Raw genomic sequence first — 23351 nt, 5'->3', positions numbered from 1 at the left:
CTTAACTTCCTCTTTGTCTGCTACTTTGGCACTGGACTCCTGGCACTCCTTGATCTCTCCCCTAGAACACCAAAAAAGTTACAATTACAGAGAGGAGGTGAGGGAGAGAGCCCTGTTACCTCCATACCTATCCCTGGATCCCTCCCCATTAACCCCAAGCATCTGGGCATTGCCCCTCTTACCAGGTTTGCTCTACTGTGGCTGGCTAGTCCAACCTGGGAGTTGCAGAAGCTGCATAAAGACCAACACCATCATCTCTGCCATCCTCACCCGGCTACCTGTGCCCCGCTGTCCTGTCCCCACACCCTCAGTGCCCTGTCCCTTACTTGGGATGTGCCACAAAGCCTGAGCATGGTTCTTCCCTTACCCCACTTGGACACTGAATGTCACACCTCAAAGCAACACCTTCCCATCCTTCTTCTCCATGCTTATCTCTTGGGTTATATTATAGGGTCAAAAATTAAAAAATGCTCACAAAAAACTGTCGCGCCATCAACAGCAACCAACTTCTGATCCTGTAAATGTGTCAGGTGACTTGGAGAAACCGGCACCCTGGAGGCTACAGTTGAGGCTGAGGACCAAACTCACTAAGCAACCTTCCAGGATCACCAAAAAACAAGACACTGACCAAGACAAGGCTCCATGGACAGCAAAATGCACCTACACCCAAACAATCCTGCCGTGCTTTGCCTGTATGCAGCACTGCATGAGGGACCCTGTTCTCTGCACCCACCTCTCATCGCTCTGTCCCTCCTTCCCACACAGGATTCGCTTCAGCTGTTCCACAAGCATCCCCAGCAATGCTGTGCAGCTGGGCTAGAGAGCCACACCTGAGCTTGGGGGCACTGAGTGGGGTCCTGAGCAGGGAAATTTGGCACAGCTGTGCCCCACACTGTCTCCATCTACTCACCAAAGCCTTACCTGTGACAGCATTCCTGCCGGGCTCATTGGTGAAATCCAGGGGTCATCTTTCCAATGCTCTCCTGGCCCATTGTATGACTTGCTGCTCCCATCTGCCACCCCCCTCCAGCATCCCTCCCCACATCCCTCCCCATTCCTGGTGGCGCAAGGGGAGAACGCGGAGTGGCCCTGGCCCCCGCGCCAATGAGCACCACAACCAGACGGAGCGGCCACATGGAACAATCGTTTTAATGGATAGGCAGAGAGAGCCCCCTCGCCGCCTGCCTGCCCGCGCCCGGGCCCCCCGCGTGCCCCCCGCCGCCGGCCGCAGGGAAGGAAAGGAAATTGAAGGAGGAAAACCAATTGCAGGAGAAACCCCCACTGAGATGGACGGCGAGGCAACAGGTCCTGCGCCTCGGCAGGGGCCGGTTGCTTCGTCTTCTTTTTCTTATTCATTGTGTTTGTTTTTGTTTTTTTTATATATATATATATATACACACACACACACGCACACACACACATATACATACACATATATATATATATATATATATAAAAATATAAAACTGAGCTATATAGATCTCCCTCTGTCCCTCGGCTCACTTTATTCCACCGCAAAAAGGCCAGGGCCACGCGGCAAAAAGTGACAGAGAGGGGCCCCGGTCCCCCATGACCCTTTGTCCCCGGTGACCCGAGGGTGGAAAGGCGAGGGGGTTCAGGGATGTGTGGACCGAGATGCTCCTCGTTGAGAACTGATACACACCTAACTCCATATACAGCATGCAGTAATGGCAGCGGAAGGACCCTGCTGGGAACTGTGGCTAGAACTCTAACAAAAAAGAAAATTATATATATATATATATGTATATTTATATATACTGTATATATATATCCCATAAAAAGATTCAGTATCTCCCTCCACCTCAACGCGCGGCGAGTGTCGTCTGTGCCCTCGGCAGGAACTGTCCAGACGACTGCTTTTGGGCCGGTTTTGGGGGTGTTTCAGCACAGGACTTCTCCTCATCCTCCTCGCTGGGCTCACAAGCCTCCTTGGCTAGTCGCCTCCTCAGCAAACAAACTTCTCTCCGCTTGCTCCCCCTCTCCTGGATTGGTTTTTTTTCCTCTTTTTTTTTTTTTCCCCTTCTTTTTTTTTGCATTTCTGTTTTTTAGGAACTAAGAGTTCTAGGCTCATATCAGAAAATACAATTAATAAAATCAACCATGACTCAGAATCCCTTATCATTCACGATGTCCGCGGATGGTACAATGAAAGCGTGGCTCGACGCCGGTCTCCTTCCTCCCTTTCCTTTCGTGGTGGTGTGGTAACTGTTGAAGATCTATATATCTATACATATATATATGTACACATGGAGATATATATATATATATGTATATATATTCTGAAACACAAATGGCGGCACAGTCCATGAGAAGACGGGGAAATCTTGGCAAAGGAGAAAACCGGTGTGTCTGGATGGAGGGTCCCACGGGAGGGAGCAGGCGGGTGGCGGCAGTGAAGAGGACAGGGCAGGGGACAAGTGCCACACTCCGATGGCCCTGTCCATCCTCCACGCTGGCCCGTGGCAGAGAACAACGAAAATAGGGGGAAAAAGTTGTAGGAGACAAAAAAAAGAAAAAGGGGTGAAAAGAAAAAGACTCAGTCGCATTGCATCTTCAGCAGGAAGCCTTGGATTATTAATTTTTTCCTTTTTCTCTCCATTCCAAATTCCCGTAGTGTTTTTTTTTTTTGCATGTTTTTCCTCTCTCCCCCTCCCCCAGGTGGCCTGGCCGGATACTCTCTCAATTCTTATGATTATTTTCGGAAACGGTGAACACTTCTTCTTCTTTTCTTCCTCTCCTTTCTGCTTGCGCTCGCTGGCCGTGGTCGTCGCTGCCGCTGCTCCGCGGGCCGGCTCTCGGGTCAAAACTGGCGGGCGAGGTGGGCAAGCGGGAGGAGCAGCAGCCACACGCAGCCACTTCGCCGCCACGCGCCGTTGTTCCCGTCGTGCACTGCACCAGGGCCTGCAGGAAGGGACAGGAACGCCCGTGTGGTTGGTCACAAAGTCAACAAATAGCAGAAACCATGAAATAAAGATTAAAACCAAAATATATCACGCTATTTGGGGCCCCGGTGGTGTTGCACATGGTGGGATTGCTCTGAGAGTTCTCTGGGTGCCCCCTTCCATCTGTGCCATCTCAAGAACATGGGAATAGCCATCTCTGTCCCCACAAATGCTGATTTTTGGGACAAGATCCTCTGCGGTCCCTTTTCAGGCTGAAGTCCCCATCCCAAGCCCACTTCCTGTGTATCACCACCATCCAACCTCCCCCAGTCCCCTTCACCCTCCTCCAAACTGGTCCCAGTTTTCCAGCCACACTGGTAGGGGAGATGACACTTTTTGCCCCGCACATTCTGCTCACCCCAGGGCAACCCCCCTATTTTCCTCTAGTGTCTCTTGGGAGGGACAGTAACCACCTGCCCACCTTGCAGAGACACTGCCAGCAGCGCTACATTGAGGACTTGGTGTTTTGCACCTCTTCAGTGTCTCTGTGGGGCTCAATATGGGCCCAGACCACCTCAAAGAGATGGGATGAGGAGGGTGGTCAAGAAGAGCCAAGCCCACCCATCTTTGGGGACCACAAGAAGTGAAGAGTTCAAAGCTCACTGTGGGAAAGGATGTGGAGGGTGTCTTAGCCAATGGCTTTCACCAAAACACCACTTTTTTCATCAAATAGTTGGCCCAGGAGAAGACTAAGATGGAAAAAGACCTCAGGAAGGCATCCATGCTCATGTCCTGTGGAAGCAGGGCTGACCACAAGGTCTGATTCACAACTGCTTTTGAAACCCCAGGACATGTCCCCTCACTTCACAATCTGACTGGGGCACTGAGTAACCATCTGGTTTCCCACCAGTAACACTCTCCAGCACATTCAGACACCTCACACCTCAGAAATCCAGGTCTCACACACTATCTCCACAGACATCTACAAGTCATCCCAAGGACTGACCACTCAACTCATCACAAATGAAGCCACTCCAAAATCAAGATGATACCAGGTCAGTTGGCCAGACGGTAAGATTGCACAGCAGAGAGGTGGATGTCCTGGCCAGGAATAACACCAGGAGGGGGACCAAATGCCTGTCCACCCCTATCTCATCCCATAAATAATGCACTAGAAGCATCCCAGAGGAGGAAGGACCTGCCACAGGGCCCACTCACACAGTAGCACTGGGAAAGCAGCCCAAAGACATCCCTGCTTTGCCCTGGCAGTGGGAAGGGAGCAGTACACCATGGGATGGGGACAGGCATGCAGAGGGCACAGACCATCACCAGACAGGCACAGTAGGCTGGCTGGGAGGGGGCAGGATGGGAGAGTGGCTAAGAAAGCCCTAATTCATCCCTACACCAGTGAAAGCAGTGGGGTTGTGGGGCAGGAGATCCAGATAGTGGGTGCTGCGGCTCCCACTGAGATGAGTTGTGGTGGGAGCCAGAGGGGCCCAAGGGGAACAGCAGGGGAAGCACTGGCATTGTAGGGGACCCCCAAATTACTGACCTTTCCAGGGTGTCAGAGCGGTAGTTGTCTCTTCTAAAAATTAAAGAACAAGTGAAAGTTAAGGCAAAAGGGCAATGGAAAGTGCAGGCTCGAGACACCTCCCTCAGCCTGCCCTCGACCTGGGGTGGGAAAACCACTGGATGGGGTAGAAATGGGATCTGTTGCCCAAATCACACCCCACTGCTGTGGGGCCATGGTCCTCTCATCTCTGAGATGAGATGAATGTGGGACCTCAGACCTGGCAAAGCCTGTAGTTGAACCCTGTGCAAAAGGCAAAGCACAGGGGCTGGGATATGAGGATACAGGAGGTTCAGCTCTCCCCTGTGACTTCAGGGCCCATCCCTCTTGCTAATCCTGTAACATCCCCAAAAGATTTATGGCCTGACAGCCGCCTCTGGGAGCAACATGGACTGTGTGATGGGTGAGAAGCAGAGGGTTGGTTTTTTCCCCAACTCCACAGAATGATGTGGTTTCCCTGAGCACTCTATCACATCCCAGACAGCACCAAATGAGCCGCTGAATGAGATGGCAGGTCTGGAATAACGAGTGCTACATGTTAAATAAAGCACTAGTTGACCTCCATGAAAAATTAGATTAAAAAAAGGATTAGAAGATGAACGCTACATTAGCCCCTATCACAACCCCAAAAAGGCTCATGTCACGGTACCTGCACAAATTTAACTTCCATTTGTGGGGGAAAAACTCCAAAACACTCAGCTTCAGGGAAAAGGGGCCACTCACAAAATTGTCCCCCAAAACCTCACAGAAGAGACATTTCTCATGCACAGGCAGTGCAGCCACCACATCCACTTCCCTCTTATCTTGCATTAAATAAATAAATATGTCGATAAATAAAGACACATTAATCTCCAGATTGAAGACACTGGTTGCTTAGGGACGGGTGAGCTCGACCCTGTGATGCCTGGGGCCATCACATTCCTGGTAACTGGGGAGGGATTGTTCCTGGGGGTGCTGGGGAGCCCTGCACCAGGAGATGAGGGACCTCTGCATATCACAGTCTCCTCAGGGAACTGTTACTCCCAGCAAGAGGACTCAATTATTAAAGACTGAATGGATAATTCAATCAATGCAGCCTTTATGGAAATCATGAGTGGTCAAAGGACTCTGATTTTGCTCCCTGATAGGATTCACAGTCAGACCTCAACGCTATAAAATAAACTTAGACTTTTGTGGGATGTTTCCCTGCCTCCCACCTAACACTGCCTTCACAGCATGAGTCCCACAGATGGGTTAGAACCCAAGGAACCAAGAGCTCTTTAGCAGGGAGATGTCATCTTTACTTTTAGACTGTTCATCCAGCCTGGATCTGCAGATGCCAAACTGAAGGCTCCCACTAATCAGGATTTTAACCCCATAAATACATTGGAAGGCTGCAACATCACAGCTAAGAAAGTGGCTCAGGCTATGCTGGGCACTCGGCACAGCCACCCAATGCCTGCAGCACAGGCAGAGCCAGGCCTGGGTGGCTTTGCAGTGCCAGAGGCATTGCTATCCCTAAAACATGGGGTTTCTGGATTACCAGGAATGCTGGCAGGGAAGAGAACTGAGATAGTTCCTAAGCAACGGTAATGATGGCTTAGCACAGGTGAACCTTCGTCACACACAGCTTGGGCTTTACTGGGGAAGCAAATGGGTCTGAGCTTCCAAGATGGGATGAACTCCTCTGTAACAGCTCAGGGGAACCTGGCACAGGTGCCAGTACCAGTGGCAGGGCAGGATGAGCCTGTCCTGTGATGCCACCCTGACGCCACAGCTGCGGTATGGCCCCTGGAAAAGCCCGACATTCCCTACCATGCTTAAACAGACTTGGAATCCATCCAGCCCATCCCCAAGACATGGACAGAACTTCCCAGGGTCTCCAGATGCCTTCCACTGCCACAGTACTCCAGAACCCAGAATATACTGTGGGACTGCTCCATATCCCAGGAGCTTTGTATGCTTTGTATGGCCAGGGCACAGACTGCCCTGAGGGACGGGGGGACGAGGAAGGCTCATCTGTCACTCTGCTCTGCTCCCTCTGACCCTACAATAACAAGAGACAAGGAGATGACCAGGCACAACTGGGTGGCAAGGAGGAGGAGGACAATGTTGGGGAGGGGCTGGAGGTCCCCAGTCCTCACTTCTCCTGTATGGTTCAGCTTCAAGAACCACACACCCCATATCCCAGCAGGGAAATATCCCCAAGCTGTGCCCAGGGATGAGATCTGTCATCCATTTCTGACTCCTGGAGAGCACAGCCCCTGCTCTGGTTTTGGTACCACCTGAAAAGGCTTGACAAATATGTCAATCAATCACAGCCCTTCCCATGTATGAGCAGCATCAGCATTGCTCTCATTCCAGCTCCAGCATGCAGGAAAAACAGTCCTGGGACCAGGGTGCAAACCTTCTCCTCCTTCCTGCTCTCCACACCTTCCCATTGCCCTTGGCACCTACAATAAGGATATATCTGCTTGGCAGGAGCAGAAAACATGACCTGGAAGGTGATGGAGCAGGGAGCCTGTTGGTTCTCACATGGAAATGGGGCAGCAGTGACGCTGAGCAGCATCTCTCCTCCCACCCAGCCACACAGGGGGATGCCTTCACACAGAGGCTCTACTAGATACTCATCAGAGCAAGAAGATGGAAACCTGCAGCCAGCTCCTAATTTTGCATTCATGGCAGGTCCCAAACACAGTGCCAAACACATCTGAATGGTGGGAGACACTGGACCTGAATCAGGAGGCAGATTTTGGAGGTTCTCCCCTTCCCAAGGACTCACCACAACCTTCAGCCCACATGTCAAGGGCAGAAAAGACCAGCAGCAAATACACATCTCCCCCAAAAGACATAGGCAACCCTGCCCATGTCTCTGCCATCGGTGATGTCACTGTGAAGCCATTCCCCCTTCCTGGCTGATTCCCTCAGCCCTACTCACCGTAGAGGATCATGCTGGCATTGGTGTTCCCTAGCTGGTTGGAGGCTACACAGGTGTAGTTGCCATAGTCCTGCTCGGAGACGTTGAAGAAAGTCAGTCTGGAGAAGAAAGCTTTGTTCTCCACTTTCAGCCCTTTCTGTCCTTCAGCCAGTCTGGGAGAAAAGAGGAATGGGAGGTCACGGGGGTGGCATCAGGAAGGGAAGTGCCTGCTATTTTCCATGCCCAGTTATCTTGTGGTTGTGCCTGTGAATGGGGATATGGAGCTTTGGAGAAGAGGGAGAGGTATTGTGAAAGCTAAGGGATATGGATCTGCTCTGCTGGTCTCCAGCTGCCAGCCCATGCCAGAGGCATCCTCACTGCTGCAGGGTCATGGGATGGTGCTGGGACTTGCCAAATGCTGTGCAGAGAGAGGGATGCTATTGTGCCTGGGAAAGGCTCATTCCCACCCTACAGAAGAGCCTGATTTCCCTCTCATGTCCTCAGTCCTCTCTGCTCTGCAGAATGCCTTCTGTGACCTTCCTCTTTTCTCATCCCTGATGTCCTCGATGAGAGCTGCAATAGGCACCCACCACATCAGGGAGGCTTCTCAGCCAGCACAAATGCTGAAGCATTAACCAACTGCTTGGGCTTCCCTGTACTGGTGTCCCTGTCCTGCTTAGCTCCTGCAGCTCTTGCTTGCTAATTCCTCACGGGCAGTGCTGGATTCCCATTATGGTCCATGCTGGGTGCTGATCAGGCGGGCTGAGCCCGCTCCTGCCGCTGCTCCGCAGGCCCTCGTGATCTGACCTAGTTCTGAGCGGAGCCTTTCATCTGCCACACAAACATCCGCAGCTTTGTACATTCTGCTGCTCCTTTCCTCTCCAACCGGGTGAGGCAGGCAGACCCAGACTTCCCTCCAGCTTCTGGAGCATCTTTTTTTGGCCAAAACATCTCTCCTTATCAGTGACCGGTGTGGCTTGTCCTGTGTTTGAACACACATGGCCACTCTGGGCTAATCAACACAAAAACTGTTAAAACCACTTTGCCTGGGGTCAGAGAGAGGCAATTTCTCCAGAGTGGGACCTACCCCGGGCTGTGCTGCTCGACTCCTCATTCCCCAGCCATGTGCCTGTGCTTTGGAAGGATACAGAAGTTGCAGGTTGATCTAAAAGGTCCACTTGCACCCCAAAGCAGGCAGGCTGTCTCTGGAGCATAGCAAACCCTGTGTCTTGACTGACATTACATTTCTTTTGCTTTTCCAAGAGCTGCCTTCTGGCCAAAGCATTTAAAGAGATGACAGAGATTTCATCCGCTCTTAAGTGCCTGGATTTGTGCTGCCAATATCCATTTTGGATATTATGTTTCACCCAAGCAGGGATTTACCACAACACCTTCAAACAGAGGCATGGGCAGCAACAATCCACCCCCAACGGGGGCTGAAAGAGGTTGCTGGGAAAATCCTCCTCCACAAATTTGATGAGTTAAATAAAAAGCCTTTAATAGATCCTGGGTAGTGGCAGTTCCAGCTGTGGATGCTGGCTGCTTGATGGAATGCCTGGATTTGCCCCAGACAAGCACAATCTGCTGCTTGTCAGGGGAACCTGCCTCGGTGTCCAAACCAGACTTGTGCCAAGGGTTATGAGCTGAAGCTGCTGGCACTGGGTGCAGCCCACGTGGGGTCGGTGTCTTCCCCCCATTGTGCCCCTCAGGCTCTTACCTCTTGTCATCTTTGTACCACTGGAAGTCGGCGGAGGGGACGGCGGAGGCCTCGCACAGCAGGATGCCCTTCTGCCCCACCGGCACCCCGGTGCTCTTCGCATCCGAGATGTACGGCGGGTCTGTGGGAAGAGGGGAAACCTGGCGTGAACACCAGCAGCCTTTGGGACGCCTATCTGTCTTGGTTTACAAGACAGGTGTCTGCTACAGAAGGCAGAAAAAGCCTCCATTGGAAAGGAGAATGTAAACTCCCTCCCTCCCTCTGAATTATTAGAATCGTGAAAGTAAGGGGCTCTCAGGCAAAGATATGGGAATAGGAATAACTGGTCTTTACTCGTATGCATAATAAAGCAAACAAACAACAACTATGGCACTATCCCTTCCCCTTGCTCCTCAAGATTTCCTTGCTCTCCCTGCACGTGGGTAGGAGGTAAAATATCTCTGAGCTCAGCTCCTGCCACTCTTGTACACTCGCTGCTGTATAGAGGTTTTGAGGTTCATGGGGATTCTCTTCCAAAAACAACAGACCCCCAACTCATGCTTGTTACATGTTCAGCTAATAGAGTGACCAGAGAGGGGTTTAGGAAGGTCTTTGTGTATGTCTGCACATGAAATACGTTGCTTTCTTCCTCTCATTTTTTCTAATAGGAAAAAAACCCCCAACATTCTATTTACTGCTCACTTCTCTCCTCTCCTCAGAGGTTATCAGCACATCATCTCTCCATGGGCAGAAAACCCAGGTTGATGGAGACAGCTGAGGAGGAGGTGGTGGAAAAAAATGGAGCTCGAAAAGAAGAGCAAAATAGGGCAAAACACCACCTGCTCAGAAAAACTGCTGCCGCCTGTCTCGCTCTGGGGCCTTTGTGTGCCTCACTTCCAAGAGCCACTCCCTTGTGGGGCGGCACGGTGACCCTCTCCAGCCCCACCCCTGTCCCCTGATGGCCCCAGGGACTCACAGTTGACGGTGACTTTGACTCGCTGGACGACGGGAGCTGAGACATCGTTGGAGGCGCTGCACTCGTACTCTCCCGACTGCTCCCGCGTGATTCCCGTGATCTCCAGGTACTCATCCTCGCTGATGAAGCCCACAGCTGCAGAGACAGAGAGCCCTGAGTGATGGGGAGGCACAACAAACCCGTGCCCACTGGCTGGCCACCATCTGTGAGCATGTCACTCCGCAGTAGGACGCCCAGCCTGCTGGTCCCAGCGGGGAATGCCCTTGTGCCTGTGCCCCTCCATTCCAAGAAAATCATTGCCAGAAAGATTTCTGCAAGCACTGGACTGCTCCAGCAGCTCTGGCCTCACTGAGAGCATCACTTGCTGGAGATAATGTTCTTGAGGTGTTCAGGGTGGGCAAAGTGGGCAAACCTGCACCCTGCAAAAACCTTTGCACATCCTCCCTGCTGGGAGATACCTCCAGGCTAACTCAGCTCACATAAACACTCTTCTCTAATTTTTCAGCTTCAATTAATTCACAGCAATTCTATTCCCCTTAGTGGTGGTGCCAACACCTCTCTTTAGCTGAAACACCTCATCACTGTGCCATCCCAGGTTCGTTTCTGGGGGGACTGCACTTGTTCCCCTCTTCCCCATCCAGGCTGCCGTGCAGCTTCTTGTTTCACTCAAAGCCAGAAAGATGCAATAAATGGCATTTTCTTCATTCTGGCATCTTTCAGCCCCCATTCCTTGCAGGAGCTCTCTTTATTTTGACATACTCCTGGAAAAAATACAGTGCCTGGCTGGCCAGGAGTAGGTTGGGGCACAAGACTCCCCAGGTTCTTCCCCCAAACAAGCAGCAAAAATTACTTTTTGCAGTCCCAAAACAGGGACAACTTCTCCCTTTCCTGTTGTTTACACCTCCCCACTGGATCTCCTGCAGCCAGGATGCTGTAATTACTGCACGGAACATCTCCAAGCCCTGTGTCACACTTAATATTCCTATAAATTTTAAACGGTAGTCCTTGGTACATATGTGTGGCAATTGGTGTCATATTTTAATTAGGCTTGCCCTACACCATCTGAAATTAATAATAGCTCGAATTACCAGTGTAATTTATAAATTAACATTGCTGCAGCATTAGGAAATAAATTAGCTCTGGACAGCTGTTTCTGGGAGTGAGTGCCAATGGCAGAGAGGCCAAGCACAGGTCCCTGGTCCCCAGGGGGATGCCATGAGCTCGGCCAGCCCTCACTTCCCACCTGGATACTGCTCTCTGTGCTGGCGTGACCTGATGGCCACAACTCGCCGCGCTTGACTGGTCAACCGTGTGTATCCTGCTCCTAACAAATGCATGCAAAATCCACACGTGGGAGGCTCCCAGCAGGGCACACACCGCTGCATCCCACAGTCTGATGCTTTTATGGCATCTCTTCCCACACTGCACGAGTAGCGTGGTCAGACTCCACCACCCACCATGGAAAGACCCGAGCAGCACTGATGGTGTTCCTGTCATGCCCTGGAACAGCTCAGCACTGTGAGCACCCCAGGCATCTGCCAGGATCCTGCTGCTGCAGTCCCAGGTGCCACTATTGTCAACTCAAAATAGTGCAAATATGCTCAGCTGTGATGAAATCCCACCTTGGCTCTCTCCCTGCACCAGACCTCGCAGCTGCCACCTCCACACAGCATCCCCAGGACTTTGCATGTCCACTGCACCCTGAACTGGGGACCCCACACATGCACACATACATCCCAGTTTCCAGGCTGACCTAACTGGGAAGGCAGCCCTGTGAGCTTTGCAAAGGAGTGAAGTGAGTTTTCCTGTTGATGAATTGCTGACATCCTCCAGTGTCCTCAGCCCTGTGCTGAAATTCCCACCCGAGTGGCTGGTGGTGCAAACCGCTGAGCTCATCAGTACTTAGTGCAACTGAAGGGTGAGATATGAAGGCGTTACCCCAAAATCAATATCCTTTAGAGACACAAAAATTACAGCTTCACATCCAGCGGCCCTGCAGCACTGCAAAAAAAAAAAAAAAAAAAAAAAAAAAGAGAGAGGGGAAAAAAAAATTCCTTTTTGTGGCTGACCTAGAATCAGCTTCTCTGTAGCACAGCGCTGCCTGCTGATAAAGTAAGGACACAGCCGGTGGCCTTCAGATGCTGTGTGCACAAATCTGACTCTGGGTTGTGCAAAGGCTCAGATAACACTGCTTCCCAACTTACCAAAGGCCCTTTCCCAAGTTCCAGAGTCGGCTCACACACAGCAAGAATTAGCTCTTGCCATAGTCAAGCCATAATTTGTGTGCCTGGTTTAATCAGGGGCAAAGCAGCTCGAGTGCATTTTGTTCCCAGCAAAAGTCTTCATTAAAGTAACTGCGAGGGTCAGATTTCCACCTGCAAAAGCTCAGGAAATTGGGGGATGAAGGTTTCCTCCGTGCCTGTGTTGCACTGAAGTCTGAGATATGTGCATGGTAATCAGCTGATGGAGAGGCAGAGCTTGAAGTTCAGGGACTCAGGGTGTGGCATCCTGGGAATTTGGCTACAGCCAAACAGAGCCTGCCCGGGACTGAGACAGGATGCTCTGAGCTGGAGATGACTCCAGTTTCTGTCCTGTGCACAACCTGATGTAAGTCCTGCTCAGATGAAAATAGCATTAGGGATACCATCCCTGCAAGAGGCTCTGGCCCAGGGATGCCTCCTCAGTGCCAGCTACAGCATCTCAAATATTTAGGTGACATAAAGAGTCCCTTCCCCCGGTAAAGCACGTGACACCAGGTGACTAAGACAACATTCTTTTCCCCTCTCCTATACAAGTGGCTTTGCAGGAAAACCAGATTTATAAAGCTGTTTCACTCTGTGGGACCACATCCTGGAAGCACCGGGAACTTGGGAATGCTCAGGGCAAGGCTTGACCAGAGCCCTGCAGCTCCAGGAGCTCTGCCAGAGGTACCAGTCCTTCTCTGCCTGAACTAATGGTGGGAACTTTCAAGGCTGTCTCTGCTTGAGCACAATTAGGAGCTGAAATATTACGGGAATTAATGGAGAGCTCTCTCATCTCCTCAGGAGCTAGAAAACTAGCACAGCCAGCACCCATCATTATTATTATTAATACTAATAATATAATACAGGCTAGAAATGGAATAGCCATGGACGATGCACAAGTGTAATCCTTGCTCATCAGCCAAGGATGATGAACTAACCCAGTGCGAGCCAGGGAGATGGAAAAGCAGAGCCTGAGTCCTTGTGCTCGGTGAGCAGGAGGCTGCACACAGACCACCATGCAGTATTTGGGACTTGCCATGCTGATCTCTGTTAAAAGCCTCAGGGAAGGGGAAGTTTGACCATCATGGCAGTGGAGGAGCCACAGAGGCGAGTTCCTGGTGTGGCATGGAGCACCAAGGCAACCCAACAGATGGCCAAGCTGTGCTTGGGGTCCCACACAGCATGGATGCGATGAGGTGTGGGCAGATGCCTCCTGCATCCATATTCCTCCCTCCATGCCTTTCTCCTTCCATCACTTCTCTTCGCTTTCCCATCCTGACTCATCTCCCTTCTGACTCCTCCTCCCCATTTGCTTCCATTGAGCCTCTGACAAGATAATAACTCACCAGAAAGTGAACACATGTTCCCAAATTAATTACACGCCACTGTCCCCTGGCTCACTGTTGCAGCCATGTTCAGGTCTCTAGAACACTGCTCACAGCTTTCCCTGGCTGAAGGCTGCCTGTGATGCCATTGAAAAAGCTTCCTTGGAGCTCTTCCCTGTGTCCATATAACTCCCTGCACCTCAGATCAAGCTGAGCCAGTCCAGCCACCCAGGGCTGCAAGATTTTCACCTCTAAAGCCTAAAGGCACAACCCCAACAGTGGTCCCCCAACAGGTTCGGTCTCTGGGTGGTCAAAATCCCACCAGTGATCCCAAAGCACTGCCCTGCCCTCTACACAGTGCTGCTGCATTTTCCAGGCACTGATCCCAATGGCCAGGATGAGCCAAAGAAAGAGAATATTTTATGGAGATAATTTTATTAAAATGTTTACAACAATGCAGATATTGACATCTCGCTTCAATCAATAGCACAATTTATTGTCCTTCAAGGTGAACATTAAGCCAAGCTGCCCATTAGTCAATATTTACCTCCAAGGTCTATAAATCTTTATACGGGCTTCAGCGGATGTTGACAGCAGCTGATTCCAGATAAGTAAAAGTAAGAGCGTGAAACATTGCTCCTTTTGGAGGTGAAATAGTAACTAGTTAATTACAGTCCCTACAGCAATTCTCAACTATCAATTTATGGCTACTTCTGGCAATAAAAATTAACATCGTGCAGACTCCCGGCTCCGAGTGACGCACTAAACCCGAGAGCCATATATTTCAAACGTCACCCCGATGCGGTGCTGATGGCCATCCTATAACAGTTTATGGTAAATAAATAAAACACACAAAGGTAATAAGAGAATTGTTGGCACCCGAGACCTGCTTCACCTCTCCTTCATGCAGCAGCGAGAGGAAAAGCGCTGCTGGGATGGGAGCAGGATGGGAGATTTAGCAGAATCAGAGCAGATGGGGAAGGATGTGGGGAAAAGAACCACCCCAAAACCCTCTCAAAAGAGGCAGGACACAGCCCCAGGTGGGTGGGTAAACAAGAGCTAAGGCTGCCTCCAGTACACGCCCCAGCCAAACTGGGGGATGCACCTGCTTCACCTCTTATTAACCACTATTACCCTCTCCTGATGGCTCATTAACACACAAGGAACAAAGTTCAGGCATTTCTGAAATTCCCTTTCCCATTTTTGTTTGATCAGGCGACTGACCCCAGCTAGGGCAGCTTCTCCTCCGTGCACCCCCTCTTTTCAGTCCCCCTGTGCCAGCTTGAAGCTGCCATGCTCCAGTGGACAAAGATTAGGGATAATTAACCTGCTGGAAACCATCCAGTGCAATCATTCAAAAAATGATTTTTTTTAAGATTACCCTATCGACCCAGAAAAACTCCTCTCCTCCTCTGGTGAATATTGCATCCCTGAACCACAGGCTCAAGCCCATTTCTATCTGTGACCCCCCCTTAGCTGAGCAATCCATTTAGGAAGCACACCTACATGAGGTACGGGGTCCACACCTCCTGTTCTTCATGTTCACAAGTCTTCAGAAGCGGGACCGTCTCCCCAGAAACGGGTACACAGCATATCAAAGTCTGTGTCGTGTTTACACGGGGCCAAGCCACTGTTTTTGAAGTTTCCTGATGACAAGGAAGGAAATCTCTCCTCTGACATGCTTTTCCATGTTAATTAGCATGTTTCCATGGCCTGATGTTGTGCGAAGCCCCAGGGGATGCTGCACTCACTGCCTGGCATTGCACGGTGCTTAGGGATGTGGGAGCTTGGCAGGAGCTCACTCCACTGCCACAATCTGAGGTCCCTCCTCATCCTCATGCCCCAGGGGTGGCAACCATCACCAGTTGTTCTGTTGTCACCAAACAGAGAGAAAACATCATGTTTTCCTTACTCAGACCCTTTATTACCTTGGATTTGGGGAATTCTCACAGCCAGTTTTGCTCCTTGTGCATGGCAGCACAGGCTTTGAAGGAGAGGGGTGGCCATAAAATCCTTGACATAAAGTCCTTCTCCTCCACTAGTATCAGTGTCCTCTCCTCCCTGAGGCCGTGGGAGCTTCTCCTTGCCTGTGGCTTTTCTTCCCCTTCCAACTTTTTGGGGCATAGGTGAACTGAGGGTGCCCTGAGTTTTGTTCCAAGATACAAGGGAGGACCGGCCCAGGCCTGATTTTGTGCTGACATGAGCACAGCTGACTATTTCTGAAGGGCCCATCTCTGGCTGCCCGTGACAACAGGGTCAGGACATGCAGATTTTGACAGGCACTTTCCAACACGGAGCTGTCACAAAGGCAGGAAAGGCACGTTCTTCAACTTCTTGCTCAATGCAGAGCCAGAGCTAAGACAGCACCCACATTTGTGGCTCTGTTTGCTCAGTGCATCCCTTGGGGCTCATATCTCACACAACTCTGATATTTACTATTAGGTGGGCACATGCCACACATCTAACTAGTCACAGGGGCAGGTGACCTGCAGAGACCTTCCAGATGCCACTGCATCTCCTGGTCACTCAGCGTGTGGTCACACACAGTCAATTTATTGGCATTAACTCCAAGGACAGTGAATGCAAGGCACTGGGGCCCTGAGCAACCTGGTCTAGTGGAAGGTGACCCTGCCCATGGCAGGGTGAAGGAATGAGATGGTCTTCAAGGTCCCTTCCAACCCAAACCAGTCTCTGACACCCTGCCTTGCTCCTCCTGCAGTGCTCTGGGGACACCTGCCCACTCTGCTCACCCCACCGATGCTATGCAGAGCTGCCAAGTTGCCTGAGCCATCCATTATAGCACCATTGTGAAGAGTTTTTAGCTTAAAAGTCCTTGAAAGTTTCCCACTGTGACTCGTTAAACAAGATCTTTTTCACTTTCCCTCTATTCTCCGCTAACAATATTTATACTCATTTCTTTTATTGAAATCTATCTGCCGCCTGTTCTATTAAAGCCACCTGAGTGGCAGCTCCTATTCTCCGGGAGCCTGCAGCCCATCTATTCTCCAGACAATGAGGTACAAGCAGTCTATCTTCTATTGTGCTTCCTGGCCTTCGGCTCTCAAATCTTCCATCTCAAAAAGGCATGTCAGAGACGCCTCCATGCAAAAGATTGGAATCCCGGGTTGTGGGGGCTTCCCGGTGTTGGCCGGGCTTGCTGCCCTCCCTCTCTGGGTGAGCACCTCCAGGGAGATGCTGCTGTGGCACCTGTGATCCCTCAGGGATGCGCCTCCCCTGTCCCTGCACATCCTTAGTGTGGATTGTGGCATCAGCCGGCGCACGGCTCGCTGCTGCTGAGGTTTTTGCACGTCTCAGACAACTTATTTGTTACCAGGAATAAAAGAGGAGCATTAAACCTTTTGTTTGCAAGAAGTAGTTCCTTGGGAAATAAATGGATTATGGAAATTAATATTTAAAGAAACAAAACAAAACAACTCAGGGACCAACCACCCTTGAACGAGGCTCTAACTCAGGAGTAAATGAGTCAAATAAAGAATGAGCTCTTTTATTTCAGTGAGAGGGAAAGCTCAGAGGCAGCTCAAGGCTCGACAAAGTGGCAGCGACTGTCTTCAGCCTCTCCCAGCCTCTACCTCCTCCTGGGGTCCTGGTAAGGACACTGGACACCAGTAAAAGGTCCAGAGGGCACGTGTCACCCTGTTAGAGCAAATTAACAATGGCTACAGTTCACAAAGAGCTTAAATAATGTCAGATTTGCAGCAAAGATGGGTGCAGGGCTTGTCAGAGGGCTGCTGTTGTTAATGACACCCATCCATTATCACCAGCATGAGCTGGAGCCCTTTCTCCTTGGCCCTGGAAAGGCAAGGGTGACCCTTGTGGTGACACTGGGAGGGACTGATGCTCAGCAGAAGCTGTGACTGGCACAGAGCCACTTCCCATGGAGGTTTTCTGCCTTCTTGCAGAAACAAATGCAAAAGGTACATGAAAATCAATGTCGAGGCTCCCACAGAGCCAAGCCTTCTCCAGAGAGCTCCTGAGGAGACAGCACCTCCCAGCAGCTCCTGCCTGAGCACCAACACTGCTCCTGGCACCACTCTTCCTCCCATGGTCTCTTCCACAGCCCAGAGCATCCAATCAGGTGCCCGACACAAAGTCCTCTCTCCTTCCTTTCCTTACCCCTCCTTCCTTCCTGTGGTTTTTTCCCTGTAGCTGCTTCCAAGGTGAGAGAGGACAGCGTTGCTGGAATGAAAGATTCTCCTGCATGCCCTCTCCCAGCAGCGGCCCTAATTCATTTTTCATGGCCCCTTGCAGTGACAAAAGCCGCTGCTTCTCTCTTGTAAGCGTGCGCCATGCAATAAGTCAAAGCTGATGTGCATTTTCCCCCTGGGTGCCGAAGCTGTGCTTTTGATTTAATTTGTCCTGTTGTTTGGCGCTCAGCCTTTGCCGGTGAGTTCCTCTGGAAAAGTGGGAAGTAGGGCCCCATCCATGTGGAGGGGCTGCCTAACAGATGGGGTACAGTGGGTAGTGGTTAAATAATTTGTTGCAATGCTACCAAGATGTTGGAGAGCGACAGATGCTGCTGGAGAAAATCGCTCAAACACGCATCCTGTTTGTGGGAACGCTGCTCCTCCATTAAATCCTGTCGCAACTTGGCTCCTCTGGAGCTCATCCCATTTCTGGCAGCTTCCTCCCTGGCTCTAGGAGAAGCTGTGGTGCACAGGGCTTGGCGAGGACAGCAAGAACCAAAGTTGCTCCTGCCTGTTTATCTGCAGGTGCTTTGCAAAGAACCCAAAAAATTCCATGGGAGATCCACCACATCCCTTCCCAACAACTCCATGTGACCACATTGCTGTGCAGGAGAAAGCATTCCCAACACTGCCAAACTCGAGGCACCCTGCTTTCCTCTGGATTTGTGTGAAAAAGAGCTGCTGGCAGCCAGGACCGAAGGGTCCCTCTGGCTGGAAATTTAAACCCCAAGGCTTTCTCCACAGGACAAGCTCTTAAGAAGCAATTGCAATGCAAAGCGTTAAATGGCTGTAACCTCGGTTAAGCCGTATTTCAGCCGCATTAGGGAAATATCCCTCAGATGGGAAGCAAGTGGCATAATGGCATTAGACTAAAAAAATAAGCATCAAGTGCCAGTTAAATCCATCCCCAGTGCTGGCAAGAAGTCATGGGGCTCTGGGAAACTTTCCCTTCTCCACGCAAATCTCTGCAGGCAGCTCATGGCAAGCCCAGACTCTGTGGCTGCCACAACTTTCTGTAAATGGGGGATATTTTCCATCCCTCTTTTTCTCCTGGGACCCCCTGACCACACTTCACCCCCCAGAGTTGTCTGAATCATGGCAGGGTGAGACTCGCTGTCGCCTCTCCATCATCTTTATCCCGTCTTTATTTTTTCAGACACGCTATTTTCCAGCCCAGTGGCCTTGCTCTGTCCCTTGTGTTTTATGGCACTGATGTCTCCATTTCTGCAGGATCACTCACAATATTGTGGCTTATTGAGAGAAGACAGGGAAATGCAGGGGTGATGAGTTGGATGGGTCTGGGGCTCTGGGGGGCTGAGGGTGCCCTGAGTCTGGGGAAGGAGAATGGAGTGCTTGTGACAGGAATTTCAGGGATGTGTGATTCTGGGTGGCTGAGACTGGGGGACTGGAGGCTGGGCTGAGCTCCTTCCTTGGAGCCCATCAACCCCTCCTCAGGTCTCTGTGTAGGTATTGGTCCTGCTACAGGATCTGGGAGGGCAGTGAGAGGCATTGCTCTGCAAGGGAAATGCCATTTTAAATAACAGCAGTGTGTCACAGGAAGGGGAAAAACCCATGGGCTACAGCATTGCTCTGGCTTTAAATTATACCGTAGGAGAATAAAAATAAAAGAGAGGAAGACAGAGAGAGAGGCCAGGAGGAAAAAGAATTGCCATTGTTTTACCAAGCAGATGGGAAAGTTCAGGGGATCAGAAAAAGACTATTATTATCTTGACTCGACCGAGAGAAGATGGGAAAGGAAGAGGCATTTTTTTTCCCTGCAGTGAGGAATGCTGTGGCTGATGTAATTTCAGCAAAGAGTCGGAAGGAAACGATGCCATCGGCTCGGGGCAGCGCCCAAGTTACCCCCACAGCCTGGGCATGCCACCATGATTTGCTTTTTTGTCCCCTTTCCCAGCAGTGACACCACATCCTGTGCTTCTATTGCAAGGCCAGGGAGGGGTAACCAGGGCACACATCTCTCACCACCTCCAGCTGCAGCAACATGCCAGATGTACTGCCAGATGTGCCCACTGCCAGTGGCGCTGCAGCTGTGGGCACCCCTCCATGGCACTGCTGGTCCCACCACCTTCCCAGCCTCGGGGCATGACCACCTGCCACAACTACCCAAATTTCTGCTTCCTTGTCCCAGAAAGCCATTGCTTGGCTACAAGCCATTAAATACCCTAAATACACAACAGAATTTCCTGCTGGCTGTTTAACATGAGCAGAATATGATTTTTTTTTTCTCCCCAAATTCATGTGAGAAACCCTTTTTCTGTGTCTGCAATGGTGCTACAGCTCTGTGGCTGTAGCTTCACTGCTGTTCTCCAGCTTGGTATGGGGCAGTTGAGCCACTCTGGCTCTCCAGCACATTTCAGCTCCTTGCCCTTACAAGCACAGCAGCATTTCTCAGCCTCACCAGAGACAAGGAGACTCTTTTTCTACCCATGTTCAGGCCAGGGGAAGGGCACAGCCTCGAGGCCTATGGCAGTGACCGAGCACAGACATCAACAACTGATTTACAAACTGGGGCAAACACTGGTGCAACATCTTCCCTGACAAGTGTCAAGGTGATGGGACAGGGAAACGAGGAGGTGAGTGTAGGTCAGTTCTGTCGGAGCATCCTTCACCCACCACATCCCTCCTTAAAGCCTCTTTGCCACTCAATTTCCTCCCTTTCCCTCTATCCTCACTTTCTCTCCTCCTCTTTTTCCTCTTCCTCCCTCTGCCACATGGTCTTTCCCTCAGTCCCCCCACTCTTCCTTGTCACCTTTCCTTCCCTACACCCACTTCTCTGCTGCACCCCTGGGACACAGAGAGGGGCTGACAACCTGCCCCGCTTAATCCCAGGGCCACTGACTCCTTGGGCACTTAATATTCACGACAGAGAGAAACATTTCATGGCGAATTGGACGCACATTCAACTGGAAATGGAAATTTTATGACTCTTCTCACTCCACGCAGCAGATTACACCAGCTGAGAAAACATGGAAGCAAATGAACAACCTGTGAACTGTAAAGTATATTAATAATGAAATCACAGCCCGGGAAATGAAGGCTTTATTCTGTTTATATTCTGCTCCATTAATGGAGAGTGCTTGCAGTAGCTCCGCCCCATTAGCTGGCAATCTGCGCCCCAGGAAGAGTGCAAGGATGGTGGGAGAATGGTGGCACAGGGCACAAACCTCCTTCCCACTGGGAACTTTGGCTCAAAGCATTTCCTTGTGCTGCCTCCATCTATGGACAGTGGGGGCGGGTGAACATCAGGGTTATTTTTGGTGTCCTACCCCATGCATGCTTGGGAACAAGGTTATAAGGCAAGGAATGGAGCAAATGGTGATGCCAGGAAAAAAAAAAAGAACAAATTTGGGTGGAAATCAGCTCCAACACCAGAAGGAGCCACCCAGCAAGGAACTGGCACTGGGAAAACCATCCATAAAGAGCCTTATGTGCTTTCTCCTTGGGCTGCTCATTCCCATCTCCTGCCTGCTGCGTTTGAGCATCCCCATCTCTCCAGCATCCTTCCCACCCCTCATCACCACATCCCATTTCTCCAGGGATGGAAATACTTGTGCACCCACAGCCCCAAAGCCGTGCTGATGGCCACAAACTGAGCCAGGCCAGCAGGGTTTGTGCAAATAAATATTTCAGTGCTGTTACCCAGCACACAGCCCTGTCCTTGGCTCAGCAGACCTGGGCCACGTGTGACACAGCCCAGCCAGGCTCTCTCCTTCCTGAAAACAACAGCAGCAGCTTATGCAAAGCACATCACGGGAGCTAAAAGGAGCCAGAGCAGAGTTTTCTATAGCTGGAGCGACCTGGTGTTGACAGAATGGGGACGCATATCCACAGCTCAGATTTTTATAATAATACCTCAGGGGAGTCGCTGGCAAAGTTTGGCCCAAATATAATTAGTTTGCACAGCTATTAGGGGCTGATAAAAGGTTTTAATTTGCGTGGAGATCTCTGGAATCTCAGACACTCCTGTCCCTTGCTCTTCCCCAGGCCAGCTGAATGAAAGGAGAGTCCCAGGCAGGGAGCGACACAAAGCCACGCATTTATCGGGGAAATAGGGAGTTGTGTTCAGCAGCAAAGAAGAGATGGAAAATCCAACAAGCTGACATTGCCGGTGTGTTGGGCTTTGTCTGCTTTGTCCCACCACACCATGAACATATCCTGTTCTTCCTGCAGGGAGATGCCATGCAGAGCACAGATCGGGGCATTTGCAACTCCTCAGTGGATCTCACCTTTGTGGGAAAGGTGGTCAAGGACCAAGGGAATAAGACACAGGATAAAATTTCGGGGTGCAGGTAGGGGGCTTCCTGGTTTTGCCCCCTATTAGAGCAGCAGGCAGCTGCTTCCCCAAACTGTGATGAGGAGTAGATCCCTCTCTCCCTCTCAAAGTGTGACATTGCAAAGCTGCATTTAGGGAATGTCTTGAAACCAAGAGGGTTTCTTCCCACCCTTTTCTTAAGGGAAAGACATTGCCTCATTTGTAGCTGGAAGGGGTCTTGTTATTTTTGTACCAAGATGCATATTTTAGAGGTAGCTATGCCAAATATGCAAAATCAGCTCCAAGAGTTCATTTCCACCATGCAGGGAACCAAAAATATTACTTTTATACACATAAAAGTACATAATCTTCCCATTGCTTTGAACAAGCAGGAGGAGCTAGGGTGCATCAGGAAGGGAAATGCTAAAAGAAGCTCCCCACATGTTATGCTAACCAAGTTTTAGTCATTCCTCGGCAAAAGAACAACCTGGAGACCATGACATGATTCCACCAGACTGTCTCCTGCTGGGTCAGATCCCTCCCCCATGGGAGCTGATGGGGAAGCTGCTGGCACTCAACAGGCTGAATATTTCCCCTGATCCCTGTCAGGATCTTGCTGGTGGTCATATGGGTTCACAGTCAAGCACCACATGGCAATGCCAGTTTTTTCCTCCATCACCACAACCACACAAAAAACCAGCGTCCATCCCAAAGTGCTGCTTCTCCATGGCCACTTCACCATATTTATTTATCCTATTTGTGTTCCCTACATGATACAAGCAGAGCTGGACCACTGCTGACCCTCTGCCCGGCTGCTCTGCCTGGCACACGTTGATTAAAGGAGTATCAAAAGTGGTGGCAGATTTACAGGTTAACAATGATTTAGTGGAGAGCACCGCAGCCAAATTAATGCCGGCTATAATGTAGTTTACCTCATTAAACAATGCACACCAAGATCCTGTCTGTTGTAAAACAATTGGTCTCTGAAGCCTAGTGTTCATCTTCCAGGGTTGCTGGGAGATAATAAATGGGTAATATTCCGGCGATAATGGTAATGGAGTCACGGCTCAGAGCTAATATTATGGCAAAGCAGTAATTATTTCAACAGTAAACAAGGGGATGGTTGAGCTGCCAACAGGATTGGAGCCAGTTGAAATGCTCCAGTTAAAACAGTGGAGCCCAGGCCTCCAGGAAGGAGGATCAGGTGCTTGGCCATCAAGTGTGTCAGTTGAACCTCTGTTGAGTCACCCAGACACCAAAAGAC

At 50.6% G+C, this 23351-nt stretch overlaps 1 protein-coding gene across 7 annotated transcripts in view; it reads right to left on the bottom strand.

The window, feature by feature from the left end:
• Nucleotides 1-1360: 1360 nt before the first annotated feature.
• Nucleotides 1361-23351, bottom strand: part of LOC135285584 (protein CEPU-1) — a 357552-nt gene continuing 335561 nt past the window's right edge. For 6 of the 7 annotated variants that reach the window (XM_064397992.1, XM_064397994.1, XM_064397997.1 and 3 more), the window contains 5 exons: nt 10042-10176; nt 9087-9207; nt 7391-7542; nt 4456-4488; nt 1361-2922 (listed from right to left, as the gene is read on the bottom strand). In XM_064397992.1, coding sequence (XP_064254062.1) covers nt 2822-2922; nt 4456-4488; nt 7391-7542; nt 9087-9207; nt 10042-10176 — 542 coding nt within the window. In that variant the 3' untranslated portion in view covers nt 1361-2821. The remainder of the gene's footprint in view (nt 2923-4455; nt 4489-7390; nt 7543-9086; nt 9208-10041; nt 10177-23351) is intronic. The other variant, XM_064397993.1, reaches the window with a different exon arrangement.

Source organism: Passer domesticus, chromosome 23 (assembly GCF_036417665.1).
Source record: "Passer domesticus isolate bPasDom1 chromosome 23, bPasDom1.hap1, whole genome shotgun sequence".
Lineage (NCBI taxonomy): Eukaryota > Metazoa > Chordata > Aves > Passeriformes > Passeridae > Passer > Passer domesticus.
The sequence above is the reverse complement of the archived record's forward strand: the minus strand, read 5'-3'. Positions and strand labels throughout refer to the sequence as shown.